Below are 19667 nucleotides of genomic sequence, written 5' to 3' on the forward strand. Positions count from 1 at the left end.
AAAGAGCAGCACAATATAAATCAGAAAGAATGGCACACATTTTGCAACGTGCTTTCTCTCCTCTATTGAAGGCAATAAGACACAAAATTACAAGCTACAGAAGAACAAGAACATCAAGAATTGGCATGGTTATATCTGCATAACACTGAGTTACTTTTAGGTATGCACTCAGGTTGTGAAATGGATTCTCTGGGTTTTCTTTACTTCCTGAGTCATTTTATTCACCTTTGATAGTCAGAAGTGTACACACTTTCATCCACTTGAGGATTAGATTCTATATAAAAACTTCCTGAAATATTCAGACTTAGCTTTCCCTTTACTTAGATGTCTTCTGTATAAATGTACCAACTGGCCTTAAATGACCCTAATCTACCATGTAGTTTATTTTAAAATATTTATTTGCAAATCAGAAACAAAATCAACCTTTCTATGCCATATAAGACATCTACATTATGAAGATGAACATGGATGCAGACAAAGACTAGGTTATAGGCAGAGTTACATGGACTAATTTGCATATGTGCGTCCATGCGGACACATACACATAAAAGAACTAATGAATTTGAAGGTTTTGCTTATTTGGAAAGAAGGTTGAAAAAGAAAGTTTCTAACATACAAACACACACATCCCTCCCTTTTGGTAATTATTTGCAGGTTTTTTGGTGCTTCGTGTATTCTGTACCGTTATGTGATTGCTTTTATCCATAGAACTTTGATTTATGAGAGTGGAGATTATAGTTGTGATTTCTATTCTTAAAGTTGCACATAAAAGACATAATGGTGACACCACCACTGGCTGCTAATAGTACAAAACTATGTAGGAAACTCAAATGCTCAGACAACGGACTGACAATAATACCGCTAAGCCTAGTATTATGGGTCTACCATTTCAAAACTGATCAGTGATTTGGGGAGACTTGATGCCCAATTTCAGACACTTAAGTGGTCCCAATGTTCAGAAAGGACTATGTACTCACCCTCTGCAAGCCTTTAAAACCTCCTCAAGTTGGACACTCAAATCAGTGGTACTCCAAACTCCTAATCAGTTTTGAAAATGTATAAGATCTGACCAATATGCTTCCCATAACCAAACTCAGTTAAACACTCTGGCACCAGAGTCATACCAGCATATTTTAATTTTAAATGGAATATTTTATGGGTGACTGCCTTCTATTTTCTCAATTTCAGTTTTGATTATTACCTTTTATTATACAGTTATAACTGAGTAAAAACATTTAACTACCCATTAACTCCCCCCCCCCCAAGATGGATCAAACCCATTCTGACACTAAGCACACCAGTATTTACACCCGACATGCTGTTGCAATAATCTTTGTATAACATATGCATTGTGAGGTATCATCTGAAAACTAATAACACATTGATCATTAATATTCTTGTGTGATGTATGTGTGTGGTGTGAATTGAGAGTTAGGACATATGCTGGAATGATTACTAAAGTGTGTTTAAACCAGGCATGCAGGAAGGTTGGTAAACAGGTCTGCCCCAGTCAAAGGAATGTGTTTTCCCCATCTTGGAGTTACTTCCAAAGTACTTTAAAAGACAATGAAAATGTATTTACATATCATGTAAACACACCCATCAAGTTAACAACAGGTGGAGGCAAACCTCATACTAACTAGTGTGGGAGAAGACAGCATGGTGTGTCCACCCAGAAGGAGAGAAGAATCTTTTTTCATGAGTTTACTGGTCTACTGGCTGAACCTCAAGTGATAAGTACCCGAATCATATGATTGTATACAATATTACTGTATTAACAAATGTATAGAGTGAAGTCTTTAATTACACACTGGTGACTGATATCACTGTGAAATGTATGTATTAGCACTATATAAGGAATTATTGATACTCACTGATATTAGACTCCACAGTTTGCCCAGACTTAAGGGAATGTCGCAGCTATCTACCTGTCTCCTATGTAAATTAAGCATGGTGGAATCAGAAACAATGGAAACCCTATTTACATAGACATCATACAGGAGGTTGGGAAGCCCACAGGAATGGAAGAACAGCATGGGAGTTCCTTCCTCTTGACATAAAGTCACTGAACTTTGGAAGATATAAGAAAAGACAGAAAGCATCTTTGGTATCCATCAGACAGACGCAAGAGGCTAGAGATCTTTTAAGATGAAAAAGATGGCCCTTAAACTAACGGTGTGTGGGGGGGTGTTCAAGTATCTGGAGAGGAATACGAGTATGAATCCAACGTAGGTAAAGATTTTTCACCAAAGGTTGCAAGGGAAGCCAGCACCCTGAACTTTTGTGGAATGTCCTGACTGATCTAAGCTGGGAAGAAGAATGACTGGTGAGAGAAACTATCCTGAAGAAAGCCTGTAGCTTGCTAGATTAAGTTTTAGACTTTTAGAAGTGTATTTTGTGTTTTGACTTGCAACTCTTTCTTTCTTCATTCCTTATACTTGAACTCACATAATCTTGTGTATACTTTGTTAATACATGTATTTCAGTTTTACCATAAACCAACTCAGTGCTATGTTTAAAGGGAAGGGTGTACTTACCCCCTAGTTTACAGGAACAACAAACCTTATTATTTCTCTGAGCTGTCCAGGAGAGGGCTGGACAGTTAAGAGAACACAGTTTGGGGAAAATTTAGGACTGGGAATTTGTTGGGATTATTTATTCATTGTAACCAAGGTGGTGGAAGCCAGAGTGTGACTGGTGTGTTGCTGACAGGTTGCTGGGTTCAGTCTAATGGACCAGAGCTGCAGCTATACACAGTCACTTCAGGATGTGACCTGCATGCTGGTAGGCTGCTTGTGAGGGAGCCAGGTGAGGAACTACAGCCACAAAACATGGTGAGGGTTACAGGGCAGGCAGTGACCTAACCCCTCACTGGTCTGAATTGTCCCCCAAAGACCATGGCACCCATGACACCCTTAAATATCATGGCATTAAGGAAACTTCTCTCTTTCCAGCAGACCTACAATGGAGGGGCAGGAAGGTCCCAAAATAGTAGTTCTAGTGTCATAATTAAAGTGCGAATTTAGTAGGAGTTCATCTTGTAACGTGTAATAGTAAGTTAAAATCAAAGTAACCATTTTAGTATTAGGATAACAAACCAATTCTGCTTCTACTATATATCCTTAATCTAGTATGAACATTTTCCTCCCACAATGCAAGTTTATAGTTATAACTTGTGGAACTTTTTATGGTTTTCACTGAAATAACTCACATATGAGGCAGGTAATTCCACTGTTTAAGCATTCATCGATAGCTGGCAGGTGCTTTGGCAAGTAGACCAGAGTGGCCATAATGATTAGTGGTAATATCACAGGCTCACTGCCTGCACATGCCATGGCTTTGTGATCCCAGGAATTAGTGCTACCGTGAAGACTGATACTTTCTAAAATGCCCATTTAATTAATTTAAAGTAAAATATCTATCTGGGATTTTAAAAATAAAAGGTCTGATTTTCCATTACCGTGCATCTTGTGCAGCCATTTACAAAATGCCACCATAGTGATTTGTTAGTATTTGACACACAGTTCTGCCTCATTTTGAATTGGTGTAAATGATGGCCCCTTGGGAGAGTCAGGTCATAAAAGCTAGACTCTAAACCCGGACGTGTATTTTGTGTAGCTTGGAGTATCATTTAAAACGTAAACACAAAAAACACCACCATGATAACTTCTGATCCCTTTAAGTTCCCACAGTGTGTTCATAATATTCTGCAACTGGATACACAGTTCTCACTAAAGGGAAAAAAAAACAAAACTAAATTAAACTAAAACAGGATTGTCTTGGGACAGACATCTGGCTATATCAGAGTAACCAAGCTTTCATAGATTTTGGATTGTTCTAAGTGGCTTGCACTGTACCAGGCATTTATTTACAACTTTTGCTCATTGGAATGGGCTCCTGAGTTATATATCTCTTGCCATGAATGTCTCAGCCAGAGATCATTTGCACAGTCTTTTTTTCAACATGGTTCAGAAATGAAGAAATGGGTAAGACAGAACATATAATCTAAGAAGCAATGGGCAATAACTATCAACAATCAGACACTGGATGACCTCACTATGAAAATGCCATGATAATACAAAGATTAGATTTCAGCACAAGAAAGGACACCTTATCATAATGTGTTTTTCATATAGAGATGTGGATGAGACCTCCATGGAAGATCACATAACATAAATCTATGAAGTCTCTTGAGGGTACATTTATTTGAATTATGAGGCATCTGTCAAATAAGTCTAAGCATTTGTTTGGAGACAGCAAAGTGAAGCTGAGTAGTTTTATCCTGAAGCTTGAACTGCACACAAAAATTACTACAATTTTACTACAGGTACACCTGGAATACCATATATTATGAAAAGTAAAACAGAATAACATCATAATAAATTGATAGACCACCTTTTATCCTGAAGGATCCCAAAGAGATTTACAAATTATATACATTCTCTCTCTCTCTCTCTCTCTCTCTCTCTCTGATACAGCCACCTCCAGCGAGGAAAGGCAACACCCACATGTATAACTTCAGGGGTTCAGCCATCTCATCAGTCACACATACACAACTCCCATTCACTTTAATAGGATTTGCAAGTAAGGGAGGATCAGCCCCAGGCATGGCACATAGAATATTTGGGTAAGGGCAAACCCTTAGTCTATTAAAATGTGTATAGGAAAGTTTAATAAATGTGCCCAGACCAGACATGGCCTTTATTTATAAAATCTCATGAGAAACTGTTCTCACAATAAAGGGGATGGAATTCAAGGTACCAATTTAGGAAGGATGCAAGAGGAATTGACCCTACTGGCATTTGAACTTGGGAATGTAGATATTTCAAGTCTGAGATGCATGGCTTCAAGAGCCTAAAGGAGGACTGATATTATTTTAAATGCATTCTCGAGATAGATAATAAAGTGAGCCATGGTACTTATAACTTGAGAACTATTTGGGAGCAATCTGTAAAAAGCTACATATTTATAAGTGCAATATAAATTTTCCCTTACATATTGTTCCTAAAGAAAACATGGTTGAAACCTAATTATTAAGTGTTACATTCCTCTGTGTGTGTCTTTCTGTCTCTGTTTAAAATCACCCTATTGTACCACTTGTAGCCCATATACTGACAAAAAATCCTTTTGTAATAATGAAACATGGAACTAGGCATTTTTATGAAAATAAACATATTATTCCTCCTTCTATTTTACATTATAATGAAGCACTGGAAGAATATCATAGATATTAGGAGAACATACCCTTCTTACAGACAGTGCTGTTCAGTATTGACCCAAAGAATATATTAAAATGAATAAAATTGAGTTATGAATGATAATATGTTAATCTGCATTCCCCTTGGGAAAGTGTATATATAGCAATCTATCCTAGCAGAACATGAATAGTATGGTTTACATTTCATAACTAGGGCAGCACCAAGTTAGTTGAGGCTTGATCCTCCTCTGCCTTGTACATTGTGCAGTCATTTATACTTGTGCAAAATGTGTGGGAAGGGATTGTGAAACACTACCTATGAGGGCCTGGTTTACCTTTACTTTGCACCTAATGCTGCCATTTGCATCAGAGGTCAAAAGAGTGTAAACCTCTATCATTCTGCTTTCATAGCATTTAATACCAAGTTTTCACAGATCTAAATGACTGCAGAATGTGAAAGGCAATAGAAAATCATGCCCTGACTTTTTGACTTTTACCTTCTTATAAATAGTAAGGAAAGTTTGCAGACACGTGGTACACACAGACAATGGCATGTAGCCAATCTGCAATTGCTAGCAGCAAATATCTCCAATAGCTGATAATGATACACTAGATGGGAAGGGTTTTGAGTTACTACAGAGAAGTCTTTCCCAGGTGTCTGGCCGGTACATCTTGCCCACATGTTCAGGCTGGCCAACTGATTGCCATATTTGAGGTCAGGAAGGAATTTCCCCCAGTTCAGGCTGGCAGAGATCCTGGGTTTTTTTCACCTTCCTCTACAGCATGGAGCATGGGCCACTTGCAGGTTTAAACAAGTATAAAGGTGGATTTGCTAGAACTTGAAGTTTTTAAATCATGATTTATGGACTTCAGTAACTCAGCCAGAGGTTAGGCATCTATTACAAGCGTGGGTGGGTCATGATGGTCCATTCTGATTTTATAGTCTATGAGTCTATTCTTCATTGAGGAGTAGGTAAGATAGCAGGGGTGAAGGCTTAAAAGAAAACTGGTTATGAATTATCTAAACACACAAAAATAAACAGTCTCAAGGTTTATTACAGTTGAAGACTTTTTTCTCATTCAAAACGACAAAAACGGGGGAAAGCATTTTCATTGGGGTGGGGGGAAGAAGCAGCAGCAGCAGTTGTAGGCTGACAAATGCAGGAGAAACTGCAACCAATCTCAAAGATATTTTTTTGAAAACGTTCTAAACAACTGAAAATAGCAATTTAATATGGAAGTGCTATCTCAGTGTTAACTACAATGACATTGAAAATGGGATAAAAAGTAACAAAGGGGAGTTTAGAAAGACTTTTAGAAAACATGCTGAAGCAGTCTGAAAGTAAGAGAATTGAAGGAACGAGGTGAAGGCCCGTATCTTTATACTGGGTCCTGCAATGTTAGTGATCACGTGTCACAGAAGATCAAAAAGAATATTTTATGGTAGTTTTGGCTTGGTGAACTTCTTTGTCTCTGTAATGAAGAGATACTCAATAGAGGGATTTTTGTTTTGTGACTACATTACATCATTAAGAACAGCCAAAACAAAACTGAAATGCAATACACTTGCAATATCTGCACTGTTTTACAATTAAAATAAATCAGGCACATTTTATTGCTCTGTCAAACAGCATAGTATAGGATTACCAATCTGTGTATGCTGTGGGCTGTTAAAAGTGAACATTTTCCTCCAGTGGTCTCAGAGATATTGCAGTAGTTTCCTATATTTACAATAGTTTCAAGGACTGTACTGTAGCCATAAAATATTTTACAAATCTTTATTAAAGTCCTCGGTGTACTAGCAGAAACAATGATTTACTATATCATCCTCTGTTAACTATGGATACATGATGAATTTTTTACTCTAATCAACTGCAAACTCAACTCTCCCTCATATGGTCAGACATTCAATTTTTCATCTATTTACAAAGCACAGAGGCTCTCTGAAGTTCAAACATGATTCTTCAGGTTTTGGAGAGGGGGGCTCTGAACTGTTACTACTAGCAGAAGTAGTCACAAATATTACCGACCTCTGAGATATCTGAGGATAATCTGATTTTTTTCCCCACCTCTCAGTGTTGCAGTGTGGGGCAGAGTCGCACAGTGGAATGGAGTGTAAAGTAAGAGACTCAAGGGAAGTGAAGCTGGATAGTTGAAAGGAAATAGAGTGTGACACTAAGGGAAAGAGAGGGGAAATTGTGTAGAAAAGGGAATAAAAAAGCGAATACAGAGGGGAAAAAGGGGACAGCAAGAAAAAAATGGGGAGCATTATGAGGTTTAGTGTCCCATATTACCATTCATTCTGAGGGGCTATGTACCACATTGCATCAGTTGAGTGGTATGGCTATGCAGATCCAAGGAGTTTCACAGTCTTGTTCACAGAGGGGCTGATCACAAACAGCAAGTACTTGTGCTCACTCTCAGTTTTCACAATGAATTAATGTACACTTCAAAGAGATATTGTACTAAAGCAATCCCAGCAATCAATAAGCCTTTTTCCCCTAACTCAAAACACATGGATCAACTATAAAGTATAATGCCCCCAAAAAATCTTTCAAAATCAAACAGTGGAAAACATGGCAAATAGACAACTCCAGGAACTACTGATAACAGGATCGGTCAATGCAATTACTTTTTTATGTAATCAGTTCATCTCTGTACACTCCCAACATTAAAAACAAAGACTAAAATTCAAAGAAAGTCTTCTGGGGAGGTGTCTTAACATACTGTGATACACAGTTAATGCTAAAGCATTCTCTTCTTTAGCCTATCTCTCAGCTTAAATTAAGCATCTTGCTAATGTCACACCCAGATGCCAACTGTATTGTCTTTGGTAACAGGGTCCAGATTACATTTCCCTATATCACAATTTTCCACATAGCAATGCAACTTAATTTTTTTCATCACTGAGTGTTTTAGTGTGTTGTAATTATCAGTGGAGGCTCCTAGTCTCAGTTCATTGCACCACCCTTACTTGAAAACAAAAGGAAAAATGGGATGGGGAGAGGAGGAAGACCACCCACAAACATGCCATCTGGAGGAAATGGATTGTCTTAATACATCTTGTTTTCCCTAGACCTGCAAAACTTCTGAGTTCTGAGGCTAACTACTACTGCTACTGCTATTATGTTGTGGTAAAATGCACTACAGCCAAGACACTATCCAACTTCCACAAAACACTGATGCAATATAGAGTGTTCAAATGAAAACAAATAAATAAATAAAAACAACACTACTACGAAACGCCAAAGGTCGACTCTCCCTCTTATTTTCTCTTCTCTACTAAAACTTAGGAATGAAGAACAGATGGAGAACAGGAACTAAAATAAAAGTATCACACTACATATGCGACAGCAGAAGCAACAGATTTCCCATTGACATTTCAGACTTTGGATTCCAAACTGAACTAATGAAGCTCAAAAGGTGTGGTTCTGATACAATATGCATCAAATTGTTCAGCTACTTTTTTAAACTTCTTAAGTCAGGAAACCAGGCTGCAAATCTGGCAAGATCACAGTCTCATCATGAAAGTTGCAATCAGGCCAGAAATGTAGTACTTCCAATCTTTTCTCTCGTGGTATTTCCACTGAAAATTATGAACAGCAAAATCTTACAAAATTGGAGGGATGGCAATAACTAGAGCTCTGGGATATACTTTTTTCATTTTATTTTTTTAAAATTCATTTTATTTCATTATATCCATTAAAATATTTTATTTTTATTAGATTTACATTAATAAAATACCTGAAATCACCATATATAAATCCCCACATCCAGCCCTGCTATCCACTTTCTGCCCCACATCCAGCCCTGTTCGCCTTCCCCCCACAGGGACCAGGCAGCAGTGCATGGATCATGCACCCTTGCCCTAGTGGTGGCACCAGCTCCTCCCATCCCCTCACCCTCAGTTCCCTACCAAGCCAGGCTTCCGGAGGGTCATTTTAGCATCACCAGCCCTTGAATGCTACTGCCAGCGACAGGGACCAACTTCTCCACAGCCAGCTCCATGTGGCTCTGCTCCCCGCCAACAAGGAGAACAGCCTGGCCTGAAATGGTGCCCCTGTTGCTATCCCGTGTGCCAGGTCAGAATGTCATTCACTCCTATTTGACATCAAATTGGGGTGAGTGGTGTTGCAGCTTGGCACCCAGTGTTGGAACTCAGGGGTGCCATTCCAAGCCAGGCTCTTCTCTTTGTCAGCGGTGAGGCAGGGAGCAGAAAAGCATGGAGCCACGGCAGAGAGACTGGTTCCTGCTGCTGGCAGCATCATCCAAGGGCAGGTGGTGCTAGAAACTGTGGCAACTACAAAAGGTGAATTTTCACTTTACACACTGGTTTGTTTTATTTCATGCTATTTTACATTAGTGATAAAGACAGAGCTCTAGAATAACCAATCCTATCTGAATCTTTAAAAATGGTGGATTTGGTTCAGGTTTTGAGTGAAGGCTTAGGTCAGCTCTTATTTAGAGATCTGTAGTTTAACGCTAGAGCTCACACTGACTTACTGCATCACCTTGTCAGGAATTAAGGTGGGAAAATAATTTTGGGGCAGCAGCGAGACCAACAGCAGCTGGGAGAAAAATAACTATTTTTAAAAGTAATCTTTAAATATCTAGTTAGACTCAATTGACTACCCTGAGATACTCAGCAATTAAAAAAAGTCCAGCACAGGTCTAGGCACCATTTAAGACCCATTCAGGTCTTAGATAGTTGTGAACATTTGCACAATACACCTGGTTTTAAGATCACCATTGAAAAATTAATTACATTTTCTGCAGTAGATGTCTTATTTTTTTCAATACTGCTCATAATTTTTGTAGTTTACAATCAAACTGTTAGAGGTGGATGGGAACTGGATTTTTTTATTTCACAGGGAATTCTGCAATTTACAAAAAAAAAGAGGTCTAAATTGACTGTAAAACAAAATAGATAAAGTTGAAATGTTTTGTTCCAATTTTCCTTTTTTATTTTAGATTATATAACATAAAACTTTGAAACAAATATAAATTCAAAATGGAAAATTTAAATGTCTGATTCTGAAAAGGTCAAAATGGAACATTTCAATGACATGAGAACACCTTTTTTCAGTTTTTTTTTTTTAACAAGCATTCATCAATATTGAAATATTTCTGCAAATATGTCTACCACAGACAAATTGGCATGTTCCAATAGAAAAATATGCCATCAGAAAATTTCCAAACCAGGTCTGAAAATTGTTTCCAGCTGTCAAAATCTCATCCTTAAATCCTTAGTATCTGTATCATTTCAAGTTCAGAAAGTTTTAATTTTAAGATATTCCCATTTGAAGAAGGTGAACATATATATATATATATATATATATATATTTTACAATGGGAATATTGTATACGTTATATATAAAATGTGTGTGTGTGTGCATGCATGCTTGTGTGATCCTTTCATATCTGGAAAACTGTCAAAAAGATTGTGTTCAAACTTTCAAAAATTCACATTCAGGAGAGTAAATCTGGAAAACGTAAGAACCAACAAGTGAAGGTTTTATGAAGTGAAGAGGTGGGAAAACAGGATGTTTGAATATATATCTCGTACACCCTTAACTGTAACAGTCAAATTGACCAAAATCTTAACATATTTCTGGGCAACAAAATAAATGAGCCACATTCTGATTCAATAGCTATAATAATACCATAATAAAGATTAAAAGGAGATGATTTGGGGTTGAACCCCTAATCCTATCCTCTTGATTTGACTGGACTATGCTAAACACAGAACATGTGTGTGAGTGTCAGAGAGATTGGACACATTTGTGTTCCCCTAATTCTGTAGACCATGAAAATTAGTTCAGCCCCTGTGTAAATCAGGAGTCTTGGGTCTACTCTAACCTATACCAGCTGAGAACAACACCCAAGGGCAGGAGAGGGCCTGAGAGGGATTGCTGTACTGCAACACCTTCTGTCCAACACTCTTCTGTCCCCTCTAGGCATGCAACTGACTCGCCGATGCCAGGGGAATCCTCAGGTGACTCTATTTAGATGAGGCTTATAGGCATTTTGTGTCTTCAGAGTGGTGCCAAGTGGCCACAGCGTTGGCCAAGTTCTGGCCCATCTGTCCAGCATCTCAACCATGCAATATCTCAGGACATTTATTTTAGCACTAAAGAGATACGAGTTATTAATATTTTATAAATATGTTTTAAAACATATGTAACAAAGATTAACTAGTATATAAAAGGTTATAGAGTAGCTAAAATCAATAATTCATCATCAGGATTTAAATAGCACACACTAGCCCTCTTAATATTTCTTAATTAAATGCACAGTGAAGCATATTCAAGACTCTTAATTTAATTCTTCTGTGATTTCCCTTCTTTGTGATTGATCACTTTGCAAACTGTGTTCTTCATATTGCATAACTGGCATAATAAATAAATCAAAATCATTACTCTTTGAATAACTTTAGGTTTGTTTACCAGACTTCTGTAAAACCAAGAAATAATGTCAATGAACTTTTAAAAGGCTATAAAAGGCCAGATTCTCAGCTTATGTAAATAGGTTTAGTTCCACTGAAGTCAACAGAACTATCTACAGGAACTGAGGATATGGTCCAAGAAGTAATATTGATAGGTGAGACAAACTCAGTTAACAAGAATTTATATTATTACTCCTTGATAGTATCTTAATAATTTTTTTTAACTTTTTTACAGACTCACTTTGAACTCCATGGGAGCGCACTACTTTCCAAGTTTCTGAAGCAACTTCTTTCACATCCACTTGGTAATGATGAATGGGCACACCTCCATGTGAATCTGGCTTATTGAAAGAGACCTTGGCAATAGTCTGTGACAACTCTATAATTCTTACTCCGTAGGGACTGGATGGCACATCTAGAAAAGAACAAACATCAATTTAATTCAACAGTAGTAATCAGATAATCCACAGAAAGCACTTGATAATCCATCTCAAACAGCCTCCTCAGAAAAAATAGGTTATAAAATATTTTAATGCATATGACTTCAGGTTCTGTCTTAAACAGTTAAGTTTACATTATAGTCCAGTGATATGAAACCACAAGTAAAAGAAACAAACATTCTTGTATGGACAATTAAACAGTGTTAAAGTGCATATAAACATACTCCATTTCACCAAGGAGATGGTTCTCTTCTGTCTTTCTTTCATAGTACAATCAAGCTAATTTAGAGGAAAACAAGAGTGGATTGACTTTTTTTGTTCACTATTAGGGCTGTTGATTAATCGCAGTTAACTCATGCAATTACTTCAAAAAATTAATCACAGTTAAAAAATTAATCACGATTAATTGCACTGTTAAACAATACAATACCAATTGAACTTTATTAAATATTTTGTATGTTTTTCTACATTTTCAAATATATTGATTTCAATTACAACACAGAATACAAAGTGTATCGCGCTCACTTTATATTATTATTACAAATATTTGCAGTTTAAAAATGATAAACAAAAGATATACAGTAACTCCTCACTTAAAGTCGTCCCCATTAACGTTGTTATGTTGCTGATCAACTAGGGAACATGCTCATTTAAAGTTGTGCAATGCTCCCTTATAACGTTGTTTGGCAGCCGCCTGCCTTGTCCACTGCTTGCAGGAAGAGCAAACCATTGCAGCTAGCTGGTGGAGGCTTGGGGCAATGTGCATCTCTCTCTCTCTCTCTCTCTCTCTCACACAGGGTGTGCGTCTCTGTCTCTGTCTGCCATGCTGTTTCCCCTCCCTCCATTCCTGCTGCCTTGCAGAGTGTGAGGCTACATTAACAACAATGGGTTAACCCTTGAGGGCTGAGTCGAATGCTAGTTCATCATTTAGCAGTAAGGCATTCCCTGGGAAATATTCCACCCTCTTCCACCGTCTGACTTCACCACCTCAACCAAGCTTCATAATCATCATTGCTGGGTACAGTATTAAACTGTTTATTTAAAACTTATAATGTGTGTATATATATTTATATAATATAGGTTTTTGTCTGATGAAAAAAAAATTTCCCCCTGTTTACATTAATTCTTATGGGGAAATTGTATTAACTTAACATCATTTCACTTAAAGTCGCATTTTTCAGGAACATAACTACAATGTTAAGCAAGGAGTTACTGTAGTATTTTTCAATTCACTTCATACACATACTGTAGCGCAATCTCTTTATCGTGAAAGTGCAAATTACAAATGTAGGGGGGGTTTGTTACATAGCTGTACTCAAAAAACAAAACAATGTAAAACTTTAGAGCCTAAAAGTCCACTCAGTCCTACTTCTTTTTCAGCCAATCACTAAGACAAACAACTTTGTTTACATTTACGGAACATAATGCTGCCTGCTTCTTATTTATAATGTCACCTGAAAGTGAGAACGGACATTTTCATGGCACTTTTGTAGCCAGAATTGCAAGGTATTTACATGCCAGATACGCTAAACATTCATATGCCCCTTCATGCTTCGGCCATCATTCCAGAGGACATTCCAGAGCTGACGACGCTCGTTAAAAAAAAATGTTCATTAAATTTGTGACTGAACTCCTTGGGGAAGAATTGTATGCCTCCTGCTCTATTTTACCTGCATTCTGCCATATATCTCATATTATAGCAATCTTGGATGATGACCCAGCACATGTTGTTCATTTTAAGAACACTTTCACTACAGATTTGCCAAACAGTGTGAGATTTCTAAAGATAGCTACAGCACTTGACCCAAGGTTTAAGAATCTGAAGTGCCTTCCAAAATCTGAGAGAGATGAGGTGTGGTGCATGCTTTCAGAAGTCTTGAAAGAGCAACACTCCAATGTGAAAACTACAGAACTGAACCACCAAAAAAGAAAATCAACCTTCTGCTGGTGGCATCTGACTCACACGATGAAAATGAATATGTGTCGGTCCACACTACTTTGGATCATTATCGAGCAGAGCCCGTCATCGGCATGGACACATGTCCTCTTGAAATGGTGGTTGAAGCATGAAGGGACATATGAATCTTTAGCTCATCTGGCACGTCAATATCTTGTGACGCCATCCATTACAACAGTGCCATGCAAACACCTGTTCTCACTTTCAGGTGACATTGTAAACAAGGAGCGGGCAGCATTATTTCCTGCAAAAGTAAACAAACTTGTTTGTCTGAGCAATTGGCTGAACAAGAAGTAGTACTGAGTGGACTTGTGGGCTCTAAAGTTTTACATTGTTTTATTTTTGAGTGTGGTTAGTTTTTGTACATAATTATATATTTGTAAGTTAAACTTTCATGATAAAGAGATTACACTATATTATTTGCATTAGGTGAATTGAAAAATACTATTTCTTTTGTTTTCACTATGCAAATATTTGTAATGCAAATATTTGTAATAAAAATAATAATATAAAGTGAGCACTGTACACTTTGTATTCTATGTGGTAATTGAAATCAATATATTTGAAAATGTAGAAAACATCCAAAAAATTTAAATAAATAGTATTCTATTGTTCTTTAACAATGTGATTAATTGTTCAATTAATCAGAATTAATATTTTTAATAGCTTGACAGCCCTATTCACTATATAACTAAGTAAAGGGGAATAGCAGCTTTTAAATCAAACTTAAATCAGCTATGCTTTCTACCTAAATAGAGAATTCAGATTCTGTATTCCTATAAACAGATTAATCTGCCATAAAAATAAAATATTAAAGCAAAATATAAAAATATTCATACAAAACTATTTAGCCATTTTTATAAAACTCTGCAGTGCAGTCAAACATATACATTTCTTTTTCCTGGACTGGATTCCAAAGTATTGTCAAGGATCTTTCTGAAAGGTTTCTGTTCTATTTGCATTTTAAGGATTAATTTGCAGTCTAACTTGGAGATGAAATATGTTCTTTGTAATCAAAAACTAGTGCACAGTTTTCAAGGCAGAAAAGAACAATAAAAATTATTAATTATAGGTGTTCTGTTGAGATTTTAAGATATTAAATAAAAGTGAGAAATTTATTTCAGAGTCTCTACATTTTCAGAAGCAGGAACTCGGCTTTATATAACATGTCCCAACTAACTAAAGAGTCTTTTCTTTTTCTTTTTTTTTTCAAACTTGCCTGGTCCTGTAGGTTTTTCATGTGATTCAGCAGATGAGTACTGTACATGGGCATTTTATATACATGGTAGTGCATGACAAGTACTGGCAAGCATTTTTTGTTGTACATGCAGAAGACAAAAAAATCACATGTGATTAGACTCTTTTTATATATTTGAAACTGGCCTCTATGCAATTTGCTTCCTACTTGCATATTTCACATTCTACTATTCATTATCCTACAATATAAGAAGAAATTTATTCCTCTGTTTCAGAGTGGTATGTCAGAGACATGTACAAAGCTGTGCAGATGTCTGAAGATGACTAAAACTTATCCATGTACTAAACTATTCACATAAAATGAAGTCTTCATCTACGAATGATCAAACCATCTGGGATGAAGTAAGAATCAATATGAACTTCTGTCAGCACTTAATATAATTTTCAGTTCATTTAGACACAAGATTCAAAAAGCTATTTAAAGACACATCCATCTTTCTAACTCTCATTGAAAATGGGAGATAGAGGAGACTATAAGTGACTGTTGTACCTCTGTGGAGACAAAGGGTGACCCAGTGGTGAAGGAACTAGCTTGGAACCTGGGTACAATTCTGTCCTCCACCACAGAATTCCTGTGAGACCTTGGGCCTGTTACCTAGCTTAGAGCGCCACAGCTGTACCGATGCAGCTGCACCACTATAAGGTCTCTCGTATAGCTGCTCTATGCCGATGGCATAGAGCTCTCCTGACGACATGCTAAAACCACCTCAATGAACAGTGGTAGCTATGTCAGCAGGAGACACTCTCCCACTGACACAGTGCTGTAAACTACCACTTATGGTGTGTGTTTTTCACATCCTTGAGCAACATTAGTTTTTCTGGCATAAGTGGTAGTGTAGACATGGCCTTAGTCTCTCTTTGCCTCAGTACCCCATCTGTGAAAGAGTAGGAAAAGCACTTCCCTACCTCACAGAGGGGCTGTGAAATACAATAAAAAGATTGTCAGGTGCTCAGGTATGATGATGATAGGTGCCTTATACTTTCATACCTTCCCTTACCTTCATCCTAGGAAACACATAATTCCACGCTCCAACAGGCCTTCCTCTCCTCCAACCTCTGTTAGCCACTGCTGGTTACCCTCTTAAAGAGACTCTTATCCAATAGAGTCTGCTGCTAATTCCCAAAACTATCCAGTGGGTTCCTCTGTCCTACTCTTTTAGTTTTGTATATAATTCATTATGATAAACATGACATATGGGAGGAAACATCATAGGAGCAGAAAGGATTTTTGTTTTCTTTCTTACTGCAGATCTGAGTATAATTTCTGCCAAAAGATTAATGTTCAGTTTCTTTTTGTTACTGCGCATCAAGTGAAGCTCTTGTGAAGACCTAGCAAAATATTTTTCATGATAGCTAACAACGTGCCAAAATGTTTAAAAGGGAACTACTTAAGAAAATGTGAAACACCCTCAAACACTTACTCATAATGCACATTAAAGGCACATCCTTTAAAGAATGCCATCCATGCATTTCAAAGAGTAGCCAAGTTCTATTCTGTTACAGAATATGGAAGTATAGAGAAGTGCAATACACTTTAGAAAAAAAAAGTCAGTCATCCAAAGAAAGTAGAACAGGACACTATTACTGGACACAACCAAAAAAACCAGAGTATTATTTTCCTTTAAATAATAGAAATTAAAATATCTAGTATCTCCTTTGGGATGGGTAATAGCATTTTTTTCCCCAATGGAGAGCAAAAAAAAAGAGAAGAAAAAAAAGAGCATTAGCAGACTCATGAACTGAGTCCAGTTTTGCAGTTAGTTATCAAATATGAACTCAATCCTGCAAAACAGTGAGCATTCCCCTGATCTACCTACACATTTATATGCATATTAACTTTAAGCATGTGAGTAGTCTTCCAACGGGACTACTCACTTGGGGTCTGATCCTGCAGCACTTAAGTTAACGGGAGTTTTGCCAGGAACTTCTATGAGAGAAGGATCAAGCCATTGTTCAACGTTCAGAATGTGTCTATTAACTGCTTTGTAGGATTGGGGTCACAGTACTCAACACTTTGCAGGATCAATCTTTGGTGAGAGGGTCTCTCGTTCTCTCTCAAAAAAATAGTGAGGCTTGTAACTATCAACAGCAATGTTAACCTCCACAATCTATCTCAGGAAAGAGCCTGGCTCAGAAATCTCATTTATTTCAGCAGGATTCTTCAGAGGATAAGGAACAACTCACCATGAATAAATGTGGTCAAATCTGGCTCTATCAGTTTAACTGAAGCTTCATGTAAAAAATAGAATGAGGATTCAGGTATAGATATTTAGATAGTGACGTTCCATTTTTTTCTTTCTTTTCCTACAGCTTCATTCTCCCCTCCCTAGTAAAACTCCATTTACTTTAATAAATTCACTCTGAATGATCAAAAACATCAAATGGTACAAATTCAAGTTGAATGAAGAGATGTGTTTTCCAGTCCTGCTCTCTCTCTCAAACTGTTTCCAAACCCTCTCTAAGGTGGGATGGACAACTGCTTCAAATGCCTACCAACTTCCCTGCAAGAAATATCTTCAACTTTGACCCAATAAAAGCCGATTTGAAAAGACAACCCTCACCCACCACCCAACTGACAGGGATCTGTAAGCTGTGAAATTTGATCACGTGACAGATGTCACTGTTGGATGAACCTTACCCTGCTTTGAGCATAACTTGTCTCTGCAACAGGAGTCTTCCCTTCACCTCAGGCCCTGACACTCAACCCTTTCTTCCCATTCACTTTTCATCTCATGTCTCTTCATCTCACCTTACTGTTGTAATGCTTAAAGGCATTTTTGGTGAAATATGATAGCATGAGAAGTCTCACTGTTCTCCATGCAAGTACAGAGTATATTTTAACCTCAATTTCATTTCAGAATCTCTATTCTTGCATGTTAACAAAGGGATTATATAGTCAATCTCTCATTGTTGAAATTACACACATTACCCCTTCTAAATTACCCCTTCTAAATACTGTTAAATGTTTTGTTGAATATTGAGCATTTTCATGATCTACACTATGTTGTGTGTGGTTTTGCACAATGACAAGAGTTTGGCAAGTCAACTCTGAAATTCACCAGCAGAGCTGTATGAGGTAGCCTAGCTTGCAAATTACCTGTGTGCACTATTCACTGCTGTAGCTACTGCCATGTTACTCATGTCAGGGCCAGATTAAAGCATAGGCACAATAGGCCTATGTGTGGAACTGCAGCTCCTGGAGTCATGTGATGACATCAGACTCTCAGCTGCCTTTTTTTTTTAAATAAAAGATAGCCCTCATGGATGCAAAGAAAACATGAAATTAATGTATCTTGTGCCTGTCTCAGTCTGCAAACAGACAGAACCAACAGCTCCAAGAGAGGTGAACTGACCCATTCATCTGAACTTTGAACACTGCTGCTACACCAAGAGAACTAGGAGGTCTTGTGTAGGAGTGTGGCTGGGGAGCCCCAAGTGAGTTTTTCCTGGATTGCCTTAATTCAGTCCAGCATCATGCTGATAAGCATCAAATTCATACTGATCTTTCTTCCAAAATCCTTGTGTTTGTCTCTTCCTGGCACAAACTTCACATAAACCACTTTTTGTTTTAAAAAAATATGGACTCAAATGATAAATTTCAAGATCACTGTTGGCAATGCAACTTTCTATTCATGGTTCACAACCATTTGAAATAATACTACTAAAATCTCAACCAAAAGGTAGAATGTGTGTTTAATAACCAATGTCTTCTTCCTGCACACTAAGATTTCACATAATATTATGCTTCAACTGGACCTGGGCAAATCCAGGAATGGATGTTCTCACCTCAGGCTCTGAAAGCCAATGGGACAATCTGCCAAGCTCACCTGGTTTGTCAAGCCTAAGCCTGTCCTAGAAAAAAAACACACAGTTTTAGTAGACTTCTGTATTAAAAGTTGAGGCTATGATATGAAATAATGTATTCAGAGTGAAAAAAGATGAAAAATAATGGGACTTTTGCATTCTAAAAGTTGTTTGTTCAGCTATTCAAATACTCAGGCAATGAAGAAGGGGAAGATACAAAGGGCCTAGTATTGCCAGGAGTTGAACACCTCCTGGGAGGCACTGGGCAACTCCAAATTAGATTGCTTTAATGGGAATTGAGGATCGTCAGCACCTTGCAGGATCACACCCTAAAAATAAACTAAAATAATCCAGTTGTTTGTATAGCTGTAAATAAAAGTGTCTGGAGTATAGACTGGTTCAACAGCTCTGTATAACTAGGGTTAACCATAAGAAACAGTACAGCTGCAAATTTGTATCATCACTGAGTCTAATATTTAAAGTTTGGCAGCAGAAAAAAGAAAATAGCATTGTGCCTCAGGAGCACTTTCCAATTTACAGAAAGTACAACCACAAATAAAATAATAT

At 37.4% G+C, this 19667-nt stretch overlaps 1 protein-coding gene across 3 annotated transcripts in view; it reads right to left on the reverse strand.

The window, feature by feature from the left end:
• The window catches only part of NCAM2 (neural cell adhesion molecule 2), a 539492-nt gene that overhangs the window by 116870 nt on the left and 402955 nt on the right, over window positions 1–19667 (reverse strand). For all 3 annotated transcript variants that reach the window (XR_006287979.1, XM_037905715.2, XM_043538332.1), the window contains exon 12: window positions 11884–12057. Coding sequence is in view for 2 of the 3 variants with exons in the window: in XM_037905715.2 (XP_037761643.1) it covers window positions 11884–12057 (174 nt within the window). In the remaining variant the exon portion in view is untranslated. The remainder of the gene's footprint in view (window positions 1–11883; window positions 12058–19667) is intronic.

Source organism: Chelonia mydas, chromosome 1, assembly GCF_015237465.2.
Source record: "Chelonia mydas isolate rCheMyd1 chromosome 1, rCheMyd1.pri.v2, whole genome shotgun sequence".
In the NCBI taxonomy this organism is placed as follows: Eukaryota; Metazoa; Chordata; order Testudines; family Cheloniidae; genus Chelonia; species Chelonia mydas.